Below are 21,661 nucleotides of genomic sequence, written 5' to 3'. Positions count from 1 at the left end.
AGACCATTTTCTATGTTTCTAAGGACCCACAGAAATGATATATTGTTTTGTTTTTTTTTTCATGACCAAATAACGTGACATGTATTAGAAAAATGGCCATTTCATTTCATTACTTGTAGCTCTACCTCATTCACCGTTTTTTTTTTTCTTTTTGTGAGTTTACTGGTCTCATATATTTTGTCTTCTGTGAACTTCCAGCTCATATCCTTTGCCCATTTTTTTTTTTTTTTTTTGCGGTACGCGGGCCCCTCACTGCTGTGGCCTCTCCCATCGCAGAGCACAGGCTCCAGATGCGCAGGCTCAGCGGCCATGGCTCACGGGCCCAGCCCCTCTGCGGCATGTGGGATCTTCCCGGACCGGGGCACGAACCCGCGTCCCCTGCATCGGCAGGCGGACTCCCAACCACTGCACCACCAGGGAAGCCCCTCCTTTGCCCATTTAAAAAAATTGAGGTGAAGGGGCTTCCCTGGTGGCGCAGTGGTTAAGAATCTGCCTGCCAATGCGGGGGACACGGGTTTGAGCCCTGGTCCAGGAAGATCCCACATGCCGCAGAGCAACTAAGCCTGTGCACCACAACTACTGAAGCCTGCGCACCTAGAGCCCGTGCTCCACAACAAGAGAAGCCACTGCGATGAGAAGCCTGCACACCGCACGAAGAGTAGCCCCCGCTCACCGCAACTAGAGAAAGCCCGTGCGCAGAAACGAAGGCCACATGCGGCAAAAAATTAATTAATTAATTAATTAATTAATTAAAATTTGAGGTAAAATATTCATAATGTAAAATTTACCACCATAACCATTTTCAAGTAAACAGTTCTGTAGTATTCACATTGTTGTGCAACCATGACCACTATTCATCTCCAGAAAGTTTGCGTCTTCCCATATTGCAACTCTGTATCCATTAAACAATAACTTCCCATTTTCCACTGCCCCCAGACCCTGGTAACTACTATTCTCTTTTCTGTCTCTGTGAGTTTGACTATGTACCATATTTAAGTGGAATCATACAATATTTGTCCTTTTATGTCTGGTTTATTTCACTTAGCATATGTCCTTGAGGTTCATCCACATTGTAGCATATGTCAGAATTTCATTCCTTTTTAAGGCTGAATGTGAGTAATATTCCGCTGTGTGTGTATATGTATGTGTATACACACTACATTTTGTTTATCCATTTATAGGTCAGTGGAAGTTTGGGTTGTTTCCGCCTTTTGGCCATTGTGAATAATGCTGCTGTGGAGACTGGTGTACAGATATCTGTTCAAGTCTGTGCTTTTAATTTTTGGGGGTATAGACCCAGAAGTGGAATTGCTGGATCAAATGGTAATTCTGTTTACTATTTTGAGGAATCACCATACTGCTTTCCATAGCAGCTTTGGCATTTTACATTCCCACCAGCAGTGCACAAATGTTCCAGTTCTCCACATCCTCACCAGCACTTGTTATTGTCTGTCTTTTTGATGGGTGTGAAAGTGCTATCTCATTGTGGTCTTGATTTGCATTTCCCTAATCATAGGTTATGTTGAGCATCTTTTCATGTGTTTATTGGCCATTTCTAGGGGGTTTTTGTGTTTTTTTTATGAAACGTCTATTCAGATCTTTTGTCCATTTTTTAATTTGGTTTTCTGTATTTTTGTTGTTGTTGAGTTTTAGGAGTTCCTTATATATTTTGGATCTCAAGCCCTTATCGAACATGTGATTTACAAACGTCACACACCTTTACAGCTGCATAGCATCCATAATCGCAAGATATCCTGGTTTACTTAGCCATTTGCTTCCGGTGCCTTGTCTACATAAACAGGCTGCAGTGAACATCCTTGTACATGCCCATCGTGCACATAGGCACCTCTTTCCCTGGGGTAGATCCTGAGAAAGTCATACTGCTGGATTGTAAGATATGAAAATTAGTAGACGTTGCCACATTGCCACACAGCATTGTAGGCAAAATTGGGCTGAAGGGGACATTCAGATTTTCCTTGGGAGGGTAAAAGCTAACAGAAGGGCTGCCTGGGAATGTAGGAAGAAGAAGGAAGGAACAGTACCTCTCCTGACGGCTCTCCTTCATACTGGAGGGTAAAGGTCTGACCTCAGGGTTTATTTGCACTGATAACTGGCTACTGGCTGCCAACACCGCTGCTTCTCCACCACAGGTCACCACCCGCGGCACCAGCCACGTTCTGACAGGGTTGGCGTTGGCAGTGTTCAGACCCTCCAGAGTCAGAGTCTGAAGTATTCAGAGCTATCTCGCAGGTTCACTGACTGCAAATCAAGGAGGAGAAACAGGCTGGCTTAGTTTATCTGGAGAATCACTGAACTCCCAGAAGCTGCATTGAGAGGGCAGGCTCCTGTATTTTTATCTCCTCTGCACTAGCAGTACTGGCCCAGTGTGATATACTGGTCCATAATAATATGCTATGGCATGGGGGATGGTCAGGATCAGGAATCAACAAACTATGGCCCTTGGGCCAAATTTGGCCTACCGCTTTTTTTTTTTTTAAATAACTTTATTTATTTATTTATTTTTGGCTGCATTGGATCTTTGTTGCTGTGCGTGGGCTTTCTATAGTTGCAGCGAGCAGGGGCTACTGTTCTTTGCGGTGCGCAGGCTTCTCATTGCAGTGGCTTCTCTTGTTGTGGAGCACGGGCTCTAGGTGTGCGGACTTCAGTAGTTGTGGCGCACGGGCTTAGTTGCTGCGTGGCATGTGGGATCTTCCCGGACCAGGGCTCGAACCCATGTCCCCTGCTTTGGCAGGCGGATTCTTAACCACTGCGCCACCAGGGAAGACCCACCGCCTGTTTTTGTGAATAAAGTTTTATTGAAACACAGCCATGGCCGTTTGTTTACATATTATCTATGTAATATGTAATATGACATATTATTTATGTAATATGTCATATTACGTATTATTTATCTGTCATCTATGGCTGCTTTTTGTGCTACATGGGCAGAGATGAGTAGTTGCTACAGACACCTGCAAAGCCTAAAATGTTTACTAGCTGACCCCTTACAGAAAAAGTTTGCCAACCCCCATCTAGATGTAATTGTAATATAAATTCATAAGCCCATCAGACTTTTATTTTTGTCTATTAGGCTTGATTCTACCTTGATTGAAAAGTAAACCACTCAGAAGGCCGTTTCAGGCTGCCTCATAGAGCTTGATGCTTTGCGGTGATAATCAGAAACTCAAAGGCAAACAAATCCAAGAGAAGGCCTTATGGCCACAGGAGAGAGTCCTGTAGAGAGGGGTTAGGGCAGTGAGTGTAGGGTTGGACCAGATGGTTGTTTAAAGGCCCTCCTGTCCCTCAGAGTTGTGAGTTAAAATCATTTTATTCACTACAAATCTTGCAACAGTAAATTTATATTGATGATAGTAATTCAGATATCTGAAAGTCAATTACTTTATTTAAATGGTGCAGCCTCATGAAAAATTACGTTCTTTCGACAAACACGAAGTGTCTACTAGTGTACTAAGCATTGGGTAAGGCTACAAGGAAGAATAATGAAAGAGATAGAATTCCAAGGTGAATTTTACAGTCCTTACATTTTTAATTAGCTTTGACACGTTGTGCTGTGCAGCTTTTCTGGTTAGTTGTTGTGCTGGTTCACTTAATAACTGTGCTACCTTTTTTGTTCCCAGCTTTATCCTGCCAAGAAGTCACTGATGAAGAGGTCTTGGATGCAAGCTGCTTGTTGGACGTCTTAAGAATGTACAGATGGCAGATCTCTTCGTTTGAAGAGCAGGTGAACACAACATTCAAAGCAGGTTTCCTTGGAGAATCTTTCCCACTAATGAGGTGGGGCCTGAGCCCCAGAAACAGCTGCATTGCTGCAGCGGGAAGAATAAACGCCAGCATTGACCTTGCAGTTGTCTGACCTGCGTGGACATTTCTGTGACATTTTAGACAGCCTTAGTGTCCCGAGACCAGATTGTGAACTTTATTCCTGCTCTCGCAATCAGGGGAGAGGGAAGGTTCACAGGATAGGGCATGAGCACACAGCTGCCAAAGAGGGAAAATCTCTTTAGTTCCTGAGTGACTTTGCATTTCAGTGGACAGTGGGGACATCTGGGGCCTATTAGAGAGAAGCAGGTGGCTTTACCTTAGAGGCTCAGAGGTTTGGGTGAGACTCTTTTTTAGACTATACCTTCATTAAAAAAAAATATATATATATATATATCAGTCTTCGGAGGCTGGCTTAAAGTGGCCGCAAACCTTGAGCAGCCGTCATACGCAGTCCCAGGGCCTTCCTTCAGCCACTCCCGCCCCCCTTTTCCACGACTACAGCTTCCTTGTCTTCTTTGGTACTGGCCACCCTCCTCCTCTTCCCCAGAGGACGAGGCTGAGACTGAGAGAGTGAAGCTCTAGGGACCAAAAATTTCGCTTCCGTTGGTGTACACTTCCGGCGGTCCGTCCCCGCCACCACATTTCCAGGCTGGCCCTGGCCAGTGTTGGGTTGGCTGCTTCTGCCTCCCCCAGGTAGCCCCTGGACCAGAGCCCCTGGGCTCCCAAAACTGTGGGGCTGAAGCAGGAGGCATGTAAAAACGGAGAAGTGAGACGGGAAGGCTTCCTCTCTCCCCTCTTCTTTAGAGATGATCTCTGTTTCCACTTTCATCTGAAGCCATGTATGTGTTACTTCTTAAACACGATGTTGAGAGTATCCTATACTTTCTTACAGTGCTTCTCGATTAATGCATTATGTGTTGAAATATTTTTCCATTTAGGGAACACTTTTAAAATCCTCCTCTGGTAACTGGAATTATTTAGCTACATTTTACATTTCTCTAAGCTGAGACAGTGACTGAGATTTAGTCCTTAAAAACATCAGATACCTGTCGCCTGAAAAAAAATGTACAAACTCAAAGTTGAGAATTAGGTTTTATTTGACAGACGTCCTGAGGACCTAAGCCCGGGAGGCAGCCTCTCAGATGGCTCTGAGGGACTGCTCCCAAGAGGTAAGGGGGGAGCAGGATATATCAAGTGTTTGCAAAAACAACAAAAACAAAAACAGGTAGTCAGAACATCAAAAGATTACTGTTAATTAAAGAAAAAACAGACATGTCAAGTTAATGAATTTAGCATTTTTTCTGTGTAAGGGAAGATGCAAGGGTCTGAGTTCATTGAAATCATTCCTTCGAGATGCCCCTTAGCTGTCTAGGGCCGGTATCCTGCTTTTCTCCATCTTGAATCCCCTCAGAGGACACAGTAGGGGGCGGCTGCAGGAGCTGATGGCTTGGTGGCCAGCAACGTCCTTTGTTTACTGATAGGACAGGCGACATTCTTTGCCCACATTCCTTTTCTAAGTCCTGCTCTTCTGTCAAGGACCCACTTAAGTCCCAGTTGCTCCTGGGGAGTATTTCCAGTGTCTGACACTGAGCCACAGAGTGCCGTAGTATGCGTGGGAAGGAGAAAGCATGTCTGTCTCTGGTTCTGTTCTTCTTTGAAGGTATCCAGAGCATCTAGCATGGGGCCTTGTCCACACCTTCACTGTTAATGATCTGGTCATCCAACCACTTTTCAGTGTCTAAAGCTAGAGCTGTGGGGTGCTTTGGGCCAGGTATGTGAATTATCTGATTGAGTCCTCACCACAGCCCTGTAAGGAGTTACTGTTACTATCCCCATTTTACAGATGAGAACACTGAGGTTCAGAGCAGTCAAGTGACTTGCCCAAAGCCACACAGCTATTTGAGTGGCAGAGCCAGAATTCAAGCCAGTCTGGCACTAAAGTGGCTGCTCTTCAGCTCTTCTGCAATACTGTTCCTTTTCTCAAGGCCAAGTAGTCACATGGCTGATGGTGACAGAATAAGTTTTGGATCCGACCCCATCCTGTCTTGGGATTTTTCTCTGTGGTGAACCCTTGCTCATGCTTCATGGGCTGGCCCAGATGCTTGGTCTGTCAAGGCTCCCCGAGCCTTGCAGGAAGAGATGATCCTCCCTCAGCTCCATGTCCAGGGCTCACTGGTCCTAACAGGGCCATAGCATTGCACTGCTAGATAGTAGCAAGGCTGCCATGTCTGCCCCTGGGTGGTGAGTCCCTGAGGGCAGGAGCCTTGCTTTCTTACCTTTGAGTCTCCATCACTCTCTCGCCAACTGCTGGTCATAGCCTCAGAGTGGATTCATGTATACATGCAACAAATGCTTACTGATGCCGGCCTCGGGGAGGGCCTGCTGAGGGCACTGTGGTAGCAGCAAGTGTGACTTGCAGGGGCCCTGTGCTCAAGGAGCTCGCGGTGTAGTGAGGGTGGGGCTGCAGACCAACCACAGGTAACCTTAACGTGTGCTGAGAAGGTGATGTGAGAAAGTGTGGGGAGGGAGGGCGGGCGGTGAGAGGAAAGCGGCAGGGGGACTCCTTTAGCGGGGGCGGCTTCTCTAGAGACCTGAGGTTTCAGCTGAGACCTGGAGTCTAAAGAGGAGCGAGGCCCGGGGTGCTGTGGGCGCGGTGTGCCAGCCGGAGGAGCAGAGCCGGGGCAAAAGCCTCGAGCAGCTGCGGGGACACAGAGTTGAGAAGGGCAGGAAGGGCAGGGCAAGCAGTGGAGGAGCGGGGCCTGCGGGGACACAGAGTTGAGAAGGGTAGGAAGGGCAGGGCAAGCAGTGGAGGAGCGGGGCCTGCGGGGACCGCAGGGCCTGGGAGGCCGAGGGCCGGAGCTGGGCTTCTGCTCTGCGCGCAGGGGGAGCCACTCGGAGCTTTGGCCCGACCTAACATGTGAACAGGACCACGCCGGCCTCTGTGTACAGGAGGGGTGCAGGGGGGCAGGACGGGAGCAGAGAGGAAAGCTGGGCAGCCGTGCAGACACCGAGGCCGGGGAGGGTCCGGCTCAGGCTGGGGCTGAGGCAGGCCAGATGGAGAGACCTCAGGGATTCAGCGGGTGGTTTGGAGGGAGAGACTGCGGGGCCGCTGCTGAATGGCCGGGGTGAGGTTAGGTCAGGGAGGGCTGGTGACAGAGGGTTCCCTGAGGAGCCCTGAAGGATGAGAGAGAGGCGGCCGCGTGAAGACCTGGGCGCGGGACAGAGCCAGGCCTGAGGTGGGAGCCGGCTTGGCGCATTCAGGGAGCAAGAGAAGGCCAGGGGCTGGGGCGGGGAGAGGGTTCTAGGGCCGGGGCATGTCAGGGCTGGCCAGCTAAGAAGGGAGCCGTTCACTGCAGCAGTGGAGGCCATCGGGAGGTTGAAAGCAGAAGAGAAAAGTCATTTGCCTTTAGAAACAGATGGCTCTGGTGACTGTGGACAGAGCCAAGGGTGGCAGCCCAGTATCAGCCGCGTCAGAGCTCAGGGGGGACGGGCTGCCCATCCCAGGAGAGTCGGGGTGGCTTTGGCTTTTGGGGAGAGGGGCGTTTGAGTTGATCCTTAAAAAATGGTCCCCTGCCACACGAGGCAGCCATTCTGCTTCTGGGTGTACGCCCGAAAGAGCTGAAAGCAGGGACTCGGATATTTTGTGTAGCCCTGTTCACAGCAGCAGCATTCACGACAGCTGAAAGGCGGAAGCAGCTCACCTGCCCATCGATGGCTGATGGATAAACAAGATGTGATAGGTGTGCGTAGTGGAGTATTGCTCAGCCTTTAAAAGGAAGGAAATTCTGTGCTACATCGTACATGAATCGGCATATTGTGCTAAGTGAAACAAGTAAGTCACAAAAGGACAGATACTGTATGATTCCACTTACCTGAGGATAAGCGGAATTCATAGACAACAGAGTAGAACAGTGGGTGCCGAGGGGCGCGGGGGATTGGGGAGTTAGTGTTTAGTGGCCGTGGAGTTTCCATTTAGGAAGATGAAAAACGTTCTGAAGATGGACGGTGGTGATGGTAGCACAGCAGTGTGAATGTGCTTAATGCCAATGAGCTGTACACTTAAAAAGCTTAAACTGGATGAGTGTTTTACCACAATGAAAACAGAACAGTAGTCAGGTAGAGCCGAGGTCAGAGCCATCTCAGTACAGCTAAAACAGGCTCAGAGGGCTTCCCTGGTGGCGCGGTGGTTGAGAGTCCGCCTGCCGATGCAGGGGACACGGGTTCGTGCCCCGGTCCGGGAAGATCCCACATGCCACAGAGCAGCTGGGCCCGTGAGCCATGGCCGCTGAGCCTGCGCGTCCGGAGCCTGTGCTCCGCAACGGGAGGGGCCACAGCAGTGAGAGGCCCGCGTACAGCAAAAAAAAAAACAAAAAACAAAAAACAAAAACAGGCTCAGAGATGGCTCAGATCAGTGTGAAGCCTGCACACCCAGCATTCGTCCCTTCTCTCTCCCCTTGGGCCTCTCAGTTGAGGGCCTTTACTCGTGAAAATGTCTAGGATGTAACCATTTCCATTTAACGCACTGGGCCTTGAGAAGGTGGAAAGCAAATTCTGCCCACCTTAGCCATAGGGGGTCTTGCTGGTGGTCCACACAGGGGTGGTTCTGACGTTGCCGCGGCCTCTTCGGGCCACTCTGAAGAATGCTTTGCCCTTTGACAGGACGCTCATGAGTTATTCCATGTCATTACCTCGTCTTTGGAGGATGAGCGGGACCACCAGCCCCGGGTCACACATCTGTTTGATGTGCATTCCCTAGAGGTAAACCATTAACACTCTCAATACAATGAACGCGGTCTGTGCATATTGAACAGGTACAGGGAATACAAATGTAATTTTCGTGTAACTTCAAACTCAAAAGTAAGATTCGATAAAAACCCAGTAGTGGGAGTGAGGCTGGGGGAGGGTCTTAAACGTCACACTTGGCAGTTGGTGACTTTGGTTAGGGATGTCAAGCTCTTAAAAAACGATTCCTTGCTGCAATTTGTGTTGGGCTTGAGATGAAAGAATGTATTTTTCCCCCCTATTTACTACAGGAGAACAAGGAGCCACAGGAATGCTAAATGAATCTTATTTCTCTGGCACATTATAAATGTTAGGGAGTTGATAAAAGTTAATTAGTAAAAGGGGGGGAATATTCTGGAGAGGCAGTATGTTCAATTGCATTTGGTGAAGGAACAGGTACAGTAACCAACCAGAGAGCATAATTAAGGCCCCTTTTAGGAAGCTTGGTTTAAAGTTGATTTTTAGGGACTTCCCTGGTGGTCCAGTGGTTAAGCCTCCGTGCTTCTAAGGCAGAGGGCTCGGGTTCGATCCCTGGTCGGGGAGCTAAGATCCCACCTGCCGAGCGGCATGGCCTAAAAGTAAAGAAATATATAAATAAATAAAGTTGATTTTGAACTGTGCAGTCAGCACAGAAACTTGTGAGATTTAGGAGTGGGGTGAGGGTGGGTGATCAGAGAGATTGCAGTAGAGTTTTCAGACTCTCTCTTTTTCGTCCCCTACAGCAGCAGTCAGAAATGACTCCCAGACAGATCACCTGCCACACCAGAGGTAACCATTTTCTGTTGAACTGTAACACGTGAGATGTGTACTTTTTAGAAATGACAATAATTTGCTTTATGTTTTCTAAAAATAATGTTTTTTCTGGTGACACCCATGCTGACTTGGAGTGTGTGTACTTGAAAGGAACTTGTGTTTTGGGAACAGTTTTAAACTGTCCCCCTGGTGAACATCTTGAATTGTTCCATCACACCCGAGCCCTGCTCAGTTTCCTCTGAACAGACTTATTTCTCCCTCAAACTAGGGTTTTTCTTTTCCTTCTTGAATTGGTCCTCTGGTGAACTTAATAAGCTGAAACTGCCGTGTCCTCAGCATTTACACTTTGGCCAACTATTCCTGCAAATGATCCCTTCCTCCTTAGAAGGAAATTATTGTTTTCTTAACACTTAAAAAAAAATGATGTATCAATTCCTTTGCACGCTGGTAGTAATGAGAACAGTTCTCTTTTGGGTCCATACCGTGTGCCAGGCACTGTAATATCTCATTTAAGCCTCCCAACAGCTCTGTGAAGTTGGCGGTATGGAGGATCGTGGGGTCATAATTACCCCCATTTCCAGCAAACTGAGGCTTACAGGGATGAAGTCTCTGGCTCTGGTCACATGGCTAATAAGCAAAGCCAGGACCCAGCCCAGGCTGGCCTGACTTGGAGCCCGTGGTTCCAACTAGCACACCACGCTGCTGTGTTTATTCCGCTAGCCCCCGTCCTATCCCCCCCAAAGCTCGTGTTTCTCAGAACTTGCTTATTCTGATGGTTTCAGAAGTTTATCTCACTTTATGGAATGTTCACCAGTGGTATCATTCTTTGACATCTCAAACATTTGAAGCAAATGTTTGTAAAAAGACATTATCAAGCACAAATTTCTTTTTTAAATGTGGCTGTACCTATTATATAGAAACCACATTTAAGGCCCTGTGTAAATTCTCCTGTGAAGGGAACTGGTTGTCTTTTTGATGGATTTCAATAAGGGAAGCTCTTTCAGTTTCCTTTTCAGGAACTTTTTTGGTTTTTTTTCCTAAAGAAGGTGTGTCTACCACATACTAAGAAGGGGGGTGAATTTTGAGGTTGGTGCCAGAGGGCTAGAGGTGGCCTATTCAAAGGTGTTCTGTATTCCAGGGTCACCTCATCCCACATCCAGCCACTGGAAGTCCCAGCATCCTTTTCATGGAAGACTTACTAGTAACATGGTCTGCAAACACTGTGAGCACCAGGTAAATACAATACCAATACTTGATGTCTTCTGGCAAGGTTTTATTTAAGTTAAGATTCAGGAAGGATCCAGAGCATGAGGGTTGACCTTGGTGTCTGGCTTCTGTGATTTTTCTGGGGTCTGTAGGCTTGGTGGACCGACTGCCCACCCTTGGCCAGTGCTGACCTATCAGTTGATTCTCAGATGGCATCTTCTGTACCAAGAGCAGCAGACCCATTGTGACTGGCAGGGTTTTGAGTCCTAAGGTTGGGTCTGTACCCATGGGGAACACAACAGATTCTAGGGCTGGTTTTTTTTTGGGTGGGGCTGGTTTGCTCTTGAGAGTTTAAATTTTTATATGCAAAATTTTGAGCATGATGCAAAAATAGAGAATTGTACAACGGGCACCTCAGTCAGTTTTAGAATAGTTTTCATCACCCACCCCTTGCTCCCGCACACACAAAAAAACCACCCCTGTACCCATTAGCAGTCATTTCTCATTTCTCCCCACACCCTGTCAGCCCTAGGAAACCACTAATCTACTTTCTGTCTCTATATAATTTGTCTATTCTGGACGTTTCATATAAATGGAATCATATAATATATGGTGCTTTGAGACTAGCTTCTTTCACTCAGCATAATGTTTTCAGGGTTCTTCCACATGTTGTATCATGTATCAGTACTTCATTCCTGTTTATTACAAAATAATATTCCATTGTGTGGATAGGCCACATTTGGTTTATCCGTTCGTCAGCTGATGGACATTTGGGTTGTTTCCACTTTTGCCTTGTTTCAAATCTTAAGAAACAAATATTTGGTGTTTCGTAATTAAGTATGACGTTATCTTTGAGTTTTCATATTCTCCTTTTATCACACTGAGAAAGTTCTTTTCTATTCCTAGTTTGCTGAGAGTTTTTATCATGACTAATAATTGGATTTTGTCTTGCTTTTTCTACATATATTGAGATGATCTTTTTTCTCTTTTATTCTGTTAATATGGTGAATTACAGGGATTGATTTTTCTAATGTTAAACTACCTTTGTGTTTCTGGGATAAATTTCATTTTATTGTGATGTCATTCTTTTTATATATTACTAGATTTGGTTTGCTAACATTTTCTGAAGGCTATTCGTGTTTTATGTTTATGATTTTCTTGTAATGTCTTTCGCAGGTTTTATTATAAGGGTTATGCTAGCCTCATAAAATAAGCTGGGAAGTATTCCTGCCTCTATTTCCTCAAGGTCTTTGGGTAATATTGGTATTGCTTTTTCCTTTAGTGTTTGCTAGAATTTGTTTCTTTTTCTTTCTTTAGTTCTATTTTTGCTGAATTTCTTTTGAGACTTTGCTATTAGGCACATACACATGAATTAATTATGATGAGTTGACTCTTATTGTCGTGATAAAATGCCCCTCTTTATCTCTAGTAAGACTCCTTGTCTGGAAGTCTGTTTTGTCTGTTTAGTTTCCATCTAACTAGTGTTTCTATGGTATGTCTCTTTCTGTGCTCTTATTTTTGACCTATCTTTTGTCTTTGTCTTTATTTATTTATTTATTTATTTTTGCGGCACACGGGCCTGTCACTGTTGTGGCCTCTCCCATTGTGGAGCACAGGCTCCGGACGCGCAGGCTCAGCGGCCATGGCTCATGGGCCCAGCCGCTCCGCGGCATGTGGGATCTTCCCAGACCGGGGCATGAACCCGTATCCCCTGCATCGGCAGGCGGACTCTCAACCACTGCGCCACCAGGGAAGCCCTGTCTTTGTATTTAAAGTGTGGCTTTTGTAGACAGCATATAATCGGGTCTTGCCTTTTTATCCAGCTTCCTATCTGCCTTTTAATCGGTGTGTTTAGTTCATTTACATTTAACGTAGGTATTTATAGGGTGAATTTAGGTCTGCTGTTTTATCGTTTGTTTTCTACTTGTCTCATATAGTTTTTGTTTCTCTGTTCCTCCATTCCTCCCTTCTTTTGGGTTAATTGAATACTTTTTAGTATTCCATTGTAATTCCTCTGTTAGCTTTTTAGCTACACTTTTTTTACATTTGTGTGTGTGTGATTACATCATGCAGTGTTAACTTATCACAGTTTATTTAGAGTTAATATCATATTCCTTTGTGTAAAATGTAGGAACATTATGAAAGTATAGTTCTGTTACCCCATCTTTTGTGCTTTGTCATATATATTATTTACATCTACATACATTGTAAACCCCACAACACTGTCATAAAAATCTTTACTCTAAACAGTTATATGTGTTTAAAAGAAATTAGAAGAAAAAAATTTCACATTTACCATTTTCAGTATTCCTCAGTGCTTTCTGTAGATCCAGGTCCATTTCATGTTTTTTTCCCTTCAGTCTAAAAATATTCCTTTAACATTTCTTGCAGGTCTGTTGACAAATTCACTTAGATTTCATTTATATAAAAATGTTTTTGTTTTGCCCTTCTTTTTGAAGACTGGTTTGGCTGTGTATAGAATTTTGGATTGACAGTGTTGCTGTTGTTTTGGTTTGGTTACATTTATGTACATTTATGCTTTTCACCAACTTTGAACTTTTTTTTGGCCACTATTTTTTTCAAAAAAATGTATGCCCCATTCTTGACTTGTTAGTCCATTTGATATTGTCCCACAGGTCACTGAGGCTTGGTTCTTTTTTCTTCAGTCTTTCTCCTCCATGTCCTTCAATTTAGATAATTTCTATTGACCTATCTTCAGATTTACTGACTGTCTTTCCCATCTTCAATCTCTGTTTGCTTGCCCAGTGAATTTTTCATTTTAGTTATTGTTCCTTTTAATTATATATTTCTTTTGGTCCCCTATAATTTCCATTTCTCTGCTGAGATTCTCTATTTGTCCTGCGCTAGATCTAAATAACTCTCTCTTCCTTTATGTCCTTGAGCATATTTATAATACTCCTTTAGGGTCCTTGTGCTAATTTCACCATCCAGGTCATCACCTCCTCTTCCCTACACAACATGGGTCACACTTTCTTCTTTTTGTGTACTGTATGTCTAGTAATTTTTTAATATTGACACTGTAGTAGAGACTCTGGATTCTGGTATGTCTCGCTGAGAAATAATGAATTCTGTTCTAGCAGGTGGTTGCCTTGGCTGAGCTCAAACTCCAAACCCCCTCTCTCCAACACTGGGCGGCAGTATCTCCGCTCAGTTTTCTCAGCCTCCAGCCGCAGCTTCTTGCTGAGTCCCTGGAGTCTCTTCCGCGTCTGTGTGCTTTAGGGATCAGCCATGGAATCAGGCAGGGCTTATACACAGATTTTAGGGCCTATCCTCTCTTGGCTCCTCTCTTTCTGGGATTTCCTCCAGCCTCTGTACCAGCCCTGAACTCTGTCTCCTGATACCTTAATTCTGTAAGGCTGCTGCTTATTCCCACCCAACACTGAACTGCATGGATTAGGGGGTACCCTCAGGCAAAGAAGCCACACAATGCAAATCTCACCCATGGAGGTCCTGTTTCTCCAAGAATTGACTTCTCCATTTCTGCCTGCTTTTGGTAGCCCTCCAGTTGTTCAAATTGTTTTGTTTTGTTTTGGTCCAGATTTTACAATTGTTATGTCAAGGAGAGTTAGTCTAGCCAACCTACTATGCCATAATTGAAAGCAGGAACTCTTTTTTTAAAAAATAAATTTATTTATTTATGTATTTATTTTTGGCTGTGTTGGGTCTTCATTGCTGCGCGCGGGCTTTCTCTAGTTGTGGCGAGCGGGGGCTACTCTTCGTTGCGGTGCGCGGTCTTCTTATTGCGGTGGCTTCTCTTGTTGTGGAGCACGGGCTCTAGAGCACAGGCTTAGTAGATGTGGCACATGGGCTTAGTTACTCCACAGCCTGTGGGATCTTCCTGGACCAGGGCTCGAACCTGTGTCCCCTGCATTGGCAGATTCTTAACCACTGCACCACCAGGGAAGTCCAAAAGCAGGAACTCTTAACCCTGTTTTATCATCTGTTGTTTTGGGGCTTTTTTTGCAGTTAATAATATAACATGCACATCTTTCCATATAATCATGTATAGTTCTACTACACTATTTTTAATATAGTATTCCATTCTATAATATATGGACATGATATAATTTATTTAATCATTCCCTAGAATTTTCACCCATTTACATTTTGCTGTCATAAATGATGCTGTGATAACCACATCCTTGTAGTTATGTTATCCATGGTTATTTCCTTAGGATAAAAATCCCCGGGCTTCCCTGGTGGCGCAGTGGTTGAGAGTCCGCCTGCTAATGCAGGGGACACGGGTTCGTGCCCCGGTCTGGGAAGGTCCCACATGCCGCGGAGTGGCTGGGCCCGTGAGCCATGGCTGCTGGGCCTGCGCGTCCAGAGCCTGTGCTCCGCAACTGGAGAGGCCACAACAGTGAGAGGCCCACGTACCACAAAAAAAAAAAAAAAAAAAAGTCCCCAAATTGCTGGGTCAGGTATGCTATTGTATAGTTTTTCCAAGATATCCTTTAGTATTATTGTAGTTCTTATGTTTACAAGGTTGTTCTTCATAGAATTTGCTTCTAGGTAAGTACATTGTTTGACTGTTACTCTTGGGCATGTAAATATTAAACTGTTTTATAGGCATATATCTTCCCATCTATGAAGCTTTGAATTGAACCTAAGTTCTTTCTGGTTTTTCTGCAATATGTGTTTCAGAGTCCCGTTCGATTTGATACCTTTGATAGCCTTTCACTAAGTATTCCAGCTGCCACATGGGTATGTACTGATCTGTGGTTTACTTGGGGTCTGTTTTGGAGACATTTGAATCTGAAAGGGCTTTGAGACATTTCGTGTAGCTCAGCTACTACACATGACTCAGACACATGGTTGGTTGAACCCATCTTAGTTTTAATCTGTGGTACCATGGCCTGTCTTGGGGGAAGAAGGTGGGCATTTTCTGTCTTGCTGCAGAAATTTTGGCTTTTTTGAACACACACACACACACACACACACACACACATTAATCTCAAATTCAAAGCTATCTACAGGAACATGGAAGCCCATAATTTTCTGCAGTGTTATGTCCTCATACTCTTGAATCCATCCATAAGGGCAAATCCAGGATGCTCTGGGCTCCCCATTTGTTCAGGAAACACCCAGTTGTGTCTGTGAAGCTTCGCTGCCTGCCTAAGCAGAATAAAGCTCTGGCCTTCACACTGTTAACAGTTTCAGTCTAGCTCTCCTTGAATTGTAATCATGAATGTTCTTCTTGTGCTGTAGGGTCATCCACTGACCCTGGACCACTGCCTTCACCACTTCATCTCGTCGGAATCCGTGCGGGATGTCGTATGTGACAACTGTACGAAGGTATGGCTTTAACCGCAAGTGCCATTTCCTGAGCCGGCCCACGTGTCCTGATACAGCGCTTCCCACACTGTCGGCCCTGAGCTCTGCCGACTACCCCCAGAGGCTCTCTGCAGCCACAGCCATATCCATCTAAGTTGCTGAGGAAATTGGCAGCCCACGGACCAAACCTTTTTCCCAGATGAGTTTGGTTTCATCCACAAAATGTTTAAAGAAAAAAATGTGAATGCCACGCTTTGAGGTGGGACAGGCCCGCTCCAATTCACTGCAGTTCCCTCGGCACCGGCCTCAGCTGCCTCAGCTGAGCGACCTGCCCGACTCCCCCGAGCAATTAAACATCATCCTCTGAATTAAGAGGAACTGTGGGGGCCAGAAATTTTGAAGACACAGAACGAAACAGATGACACGCTAGTGTCAGTTTCAGTGCGGCCTCTTTACTTCTTTTGCCTCCACGGTCACCATTAGTTAATGACTAAAAGAGTGAAGACAACTCACAGATAATTGGGCAGCTGAGTTCCTTCAGCAGGTGGACGTCAAGTGCCCAGTGAATGCACTTGTAACGCCAGCCTGACCCGCAGCTGTCCCTAGGGGTCCTGTTTCAAGAATTTCTGCAGAGGGACTTCCCTAGCGGTCCAGTGGTTAGGACTCTGCGCTTTCATTGCCGAGGGCACGGGTTCGATCGCTGGTCGGGGAACTAAGATCCTGAAAGCTGCGCAACACTGCCAAAAAAAAAAAAAAACCCAAAAGAATTGCTGCCGAGAGATGTTTCCTTTATTTCAGATTGAAGCGAAAGGGACGCTGAATGGGGAGAAGGTGGAACACCAGAGGACCACATTTGTCAAACAGTTAAAACTAGGGAAGGTGAGCCCCTGCCGCATGCCTGGCCGGCTCTGCTCCCGAGGGCCCCTAGGTCCCGCTCCCAACCCGCGGCTCTCTCCGTCTCTCCCACCCGCAGCTCCCCCAGTGTCTGTGCATCCACCTCCAGCGGCTGAGCTGGTCCAGCCATGGCACACCCCTGAAGCGGCACGAGCACGTGCAGTTCAACGAGTTCCTGATGATGGACATCTACAAGTATCACCTCCTCGGACACAGACCTGGTCACCGCAGCCCCGAGCTGCATGAGAAGGCTGGGCCTGCGCTGGAGCTGCAGGACGGGCCGGCAGCCCCCAAGCCAGGTGCCTGCCCGAGGGGCCAATGCAGCTGGAATTTGCGGGTTCCTTGTGCCACAAGGGCCAGGCTCACCTGATGGCTGCTTAAATTCTTGAGAACAGCAGGATTGGGGGTGGGAGAGGAAAGGTTTTGTAAAAGAGGTTTAAATGATATAGCCATGAGATGTCTAGTTTTTAAAAACTCTCTGACAAATGAAAAACTATAGGCAGGAAAGCAAAAGGTTGCTTTCCGGTCTTCTGACTAAACAACAATTGGCTCAACTCATTCCAGTGAATTCCTTCTCTTTTCTTCTCCCCAGTACAGTCACCTCGTTTAGACAGGAACTGTGGGGAGGATGTCCTGGCTGAAGATCCCTGAACATCTTATTTGGGTTGATACTTCTTTACTGAATTGCTTTTTGTCTGATCCCATTACCATCCTCCCTTGAAGCTAATTATTGAATCGGGTCCCAGTGAAGCCAGGCAGGCTATTATCACTCTGTCTCCCAGAGGCTGATTGGTCCGGGGGCAAACAGCAGACGGGGGATCTGGTACTGGAATGAAGTGTTGGGACAGTTTTTTGTTCTTTGTTTTTAATTTTTATTTATTGATTTGTTTTTGGCTGTGTTGGGTCTTCGTTTCTGTGCGAGGGCTTTCTCTAGTTGCGGCGAGCGGGGGCCACCCTTCATCGCGGTGCGCGGGCCTCTCACTGTTGCAGCCTCTCTTGTTGCGGAGCACAGGCTCCAGACGCGCAGGCTCAGTAGCTGAGGCTCACGGGCCTAGTTGCTCCGTGGCCTGTGGGATCTTCCCAGACCAGGGCTCGAACCCGTGTCCGCTGCATTGGCAGGCAGATTCTTAACCACTGCGCCACCAGGGAAGCCCCGTCGGGACAGTTTTGTAAAGGTGTTACGTGTAATATGTTCATTTCTTTGTAAATGAGGAAAACTCACCGACTTTCAAGGCTCCAGGCCTGAACTCGCCACCCGTGTGCCAGGACTGTCCTCCCTGCACCCCAGACTTTCCCCACTTAACACCCCTTCCTATCATTATTCTTTCCTACATCCATTTGCGTGGCCTGGCAGGACATCATTCACGGGAGACCGAGCTTTGTCCTTTCTCAGAAGATCAATAGTTTAACATTGGGAGCAGCTGGGGTGGGAAGAGGGCCCAGTTTTAAATCAAGGACCTCCTTGCCCTGGCTTCTTCTTCTCCCTGGCAGGGGTGCAACTCTTTGGCAAACAGGGCTGGGAATCTCAAAGACTCACAGAGTTGTCAAAGTGAGCAGGAGGCTAGGAGCTGGGTACATTTTTCCTGTTTGGGATTAAAACAGGCAGAGGCGAAAAGGAAGTTCTATGAATCAGCATAGTACAAAATCAACTATCTGTTTTTCCTCTGTAGCCTTACTGGGGAGTTAAATTTTAAGCTAATCCAAACCGTGTCTTGTTTACCCAAAGCTGCTGCTCACTTTCATTGCCTTCGGCCTTTTTCTCTTGCAGTTCGGAATCACCCGGGTGGCCCCAAAACACAGATTTTCATGAACGGCGCCTGCTCCCCGTCTTTCTTGCCCACGCTGCCAACCCCGATGCCCTTCCCCCTCCCAGCTGTTCCTGACTACAGGTGAGCCACTTTTTAGACGCATATGCCTCACTGACTGATGGCTTTAAAAATAAGAATTATAAAGTCCATAAAATGTAAATGTTATGTGTATGTGTGTATCCATGTACATATGTATGAAAGTATGTACATAGAATATAAAGAAAGAAATTTTAAAAATTTTGGGGACACCACCTAAAGATAGATCACCAGTTAAATCTTTTTTTTCTACTCTGTAAAGTTATGTGTGTGCATGTGTGTGTGTGTGTGTGCATATACTACACAACATACATACACTCACAGAATGGACAATTTACTAGGCCAGTAAATACATGTCTCTATTTCAGTGGTTGCATAGTATTCAGTTGTGTAGCTGTACCCTTGTGTCAGTCCCCTATTGTTGAACATCTAGGATTTTTTACTCTTTGCTTTTGCCTCTAAACCTTCCTTGTATTTGTAAACCACTGGCATCTGTTCCTACCGTTCAGCTCCTCCACGTACCTCTTCCAGCTGGTGGCAGTTGTTGTCCACCACGGAGACATGCACTCGGGCCACTTCGTGACCTACCGACGGTCCCCGCCTTCGGCCAAGAACCCTCTCTCCACCAGCAACCAGTGGCTGTGGATTTCTGACGACACCGTCCGCAAGGCCAGCCTGCAGGAGGTGCTGTCCTCCAGCGCCTACCTGCTGTTTTACGAGCGTGTTCTTTCCAAGATGCAGCACCAGAGTCAGGAGTGCAAGTCTGAAGAATGATTCTGCCCTGGCCCCGAAGCTAGAGCTGATGGCTCCGTCCAAGCTGTGTGTGTGTATGTGTGCGTGTGTGCTGTGCTGTGTACGTCCAAGCAGCCCCACTAGAGTCCTGCAGCCTTCTGGCGTGTTCTAAGAGCAGGCTCCACACAGGAGCTGGTGGCCCCGATTCAAACGAGGTCAGGCTCCCCGCACAGCTCTGCCCGCGCGCACCAGGGCAGCGGGGCCGGGCTAGGCAAACAGTCATTGTGTCTAGAGCGTGTCTTGTCACTCACCTGATCCAGGTAATTAAAAGAAACCAGACTCCAGAAGCCACCTTTTTTAGATTCTGATACATTAGGTGTTCTCAGAGGGGAGTTAACTTTGTCTGATCCTCCAACGTTTCAGCACAGATCTTTTATTTTTAATAAGCAGTCCCATAAAAATGGTTGAATTAGTGAAATTATTAAAGGCAACGACTTCGAAGAAAAAGTGCCTTTTACCCTCAGTTGCTTTCGTAGCATGTCCCTTCTGGAAAATACACCTCATCTGGGAATCATGTCAACAACTTTTGAAAAGCTCTGTACCTTCCAGTTACCGAATGGAGAGCAACAGAACAGTTAAAACACGCCTGATGCACACCCGCCTTCCCTTTTTTATGTCTTTTTCTAACCTTTCGATTCTTTATATGTAGTAAAAGCTCATTTGCCAAATCTGCCCCTCGGGGAAATTCTTTCTCTACTCTGTCAGTTACAAGTGACCAGCTTTCTCTTTGCTGTTGTCTTTTGTATCCTGGACTCCGAGGTGTGATTATCGCGTATTATAAAACTGTGTGAACAGCCAGAACTCGGTGGCCTGTGTGCCACACCTACGACTCCTCTGCTCTGTAGAAAACCCCTTTCTCACACAAGGACCCCACGGTGGACAGCTATTCTATTTATTTATTGCCCATGAAGAGCTCCTGAGGCTTACGGGTGGAGCCGGGAGCTGTGTCAGAAAGACAATCCTGGCCTCCGTTTGAGAGCTGGATTCTGAAGGAAGGGCCCTGACCTTGGGGCTGCCGCCTCTCTGGACCTCAGTTTCCTCATCTGTAAAGTGATGAGTTAGATTCCATGACTATCCAAGGCCAGCCCTTCCCACAAAAAAACTTTTTGAAAAAAAAAAAACTTTTTGAACATAAAATTATGGCTGATATCTAGTACTGTCATTCTGTTCTAGGTCCATATTCTAAATGTATTCGTTTCCAGTAGCCTCTTACAAAAGGCCTCTCTTGGGCATCCTCCCCTCTCTTCAGGTAAGTCTAATGAAGGCAGCCCAGGGCCGAAGGAATTTTGATGACACAGGAGTATCTATGTTTTAGCTAGGCTCTTTTACTTAAAACAAAAAACAAATGCAGACTGACTCTTCAGAGATAAGATTTGGAATCAGACACGTCCAAAAGGTCACCTGAGGTCAGGCTGAGGACTGTGCTTCCCCTGGTGGGGACCAGCTGGCAGACACTTGCAGACAAGGCCTTGGTGTCAGCTGAAAGTGCTAGAGACCCAGGTGATCCCCATTTCCCCAGGCCCAGCGTGCATCCTGAGGACTCGGAACTCTCGCTATTGACAGAACAGACTGTGAAGTTCTCCAGGCCACACACCTCAGGGAGAAAGGAGCCACACGAAGCTTCTGGTCTGTTCATGGCAGACGTCCCTTCCTGACTTCTTACAGACCCTGGCTTTGACGGTGAAAGGCAAGTCCCCGTGGTACCCGCGTCTGGGGGAAACAGATGCTCAATGACGTGACCTTAACCTGCCTGGCAAAGTTGTAGCTTTGAGCAACTGCTGCTCTGCCGCTGCTTACGCTTTGCAATCTGCCATTAAAGAGAGATGCCGGGCATGAACGGGGCTCATCGTTTTAGTGTTCAGTTGTAAGCAGATCTTTGGTCGGAGGGATTGAGCCACAGTTGTAAATGTGAATGATCTCCGTGCAAAGTCTCTTCCCCGACTTTCTCATTTTTTGTAAATCATTAGGCATTAAGTAGCAGCCAAATACTCTTACTTCTAGGTTTAAGTTATTTACAAAGTCGCTTCTTTTTCCAAAAACCTAAGTTAAACTTGTAGTTTATGCCATAATAACTGCTGATTTATGTTTTTGCTAAAGGTACCTTTTGTATCTGCTGTGCATTATAGCAATAAAAGAATCATTTTGTTAGGAAAAAAATCAACTGGTATTCTTTCATAATTCACCGACTCGATACAAACATCCTCTTTCTGAGTTCAGCATTGTATTTAAGAAGCCCTGCGCTTGGGTTAAACCTTTTCCACGTTCCCTGTTGGTAAAGGAAATGCCAGCTCCCTCTCGGAGTAGAGAAGGAA

At 46.2% G+C, this 21,661-nt stretch overlaps 1 protein-coding gene across 2 annotated transcripts in view; it reads left to right on the top strand.

Moving 5' to 3' along the window:
* The window catches only part of USP30 (ubiquitin specific peptidase 30), a 28,616-nt gene extending 6,981 nt beyond the window's left edge, over window positions 1–21,635 (top strand). The window contains exons 4-13 of one of the 2 annotated variants that reach the window (XM_081252934.1): window positions 3,639–3,742; window positions 8,443–8,541; window positions 9,291–9,333; window positions 10,457–10,551; window positions 15,190–15,249; window positions 15,754–15,840; window positions 16,618–16,698; window positions 16,793–17,012; window positions 18,482–18,602; window positions 19,067–21,635. In XM_081252934.1, the coding sequence (XP_081109060.1) occupies window positions 3,639–3,742; window positions 8,443–8,541; window positions 9,291–9,333; window positions 10,457–10,551; window positions 15,190–15,249; window positions 15,754–15,840; window positions 16,618–16,698; window positions 16,793–17,012; window positions 18,482–18,602; window positions 19,067–19,331 (1,175 nt within the window). In that variant the 3' untranslated portion in view covers window positions 19,332–21,635. Of the gene's footprint in view, window positions 1–3,638; window positions 3,743–8,442; window positions 8,542–9,287; window positions 9,334–10,456; window positions 10,552–15,189; window positions 15,250–15,753; window positions 15,841–16,617; window positions 16,699–16,792; window positions 17,013–18,481; window positions 18,603–19,066 lie in introns of both variants that reach the window. The other variant, XM_081252933.1, reaches the window with a different exon arrangement.
* The last annotated feature ends 26 nt before the right edge of the window (window positions 21,636–21,661 follow it).

This window comes from Mesoplodon bidens (assembly GCF_964165515.1).
Source record: "Mesoplodon bidens genome assembly, chromosome: 13".
In the NCBI taxonomy this organism is placed as follows: domain Eukaryota; kingdom Metazoa; phylum Chordata; class Mammalia; order Artiodactyla; family Ziphiidae; genus Mesoplodon; species Mesoplodon bidens.
Note: the sequence above shows the minus strand (reverse complement) of the source record. Positions and strands in the feature narration are given on the sequence as shown.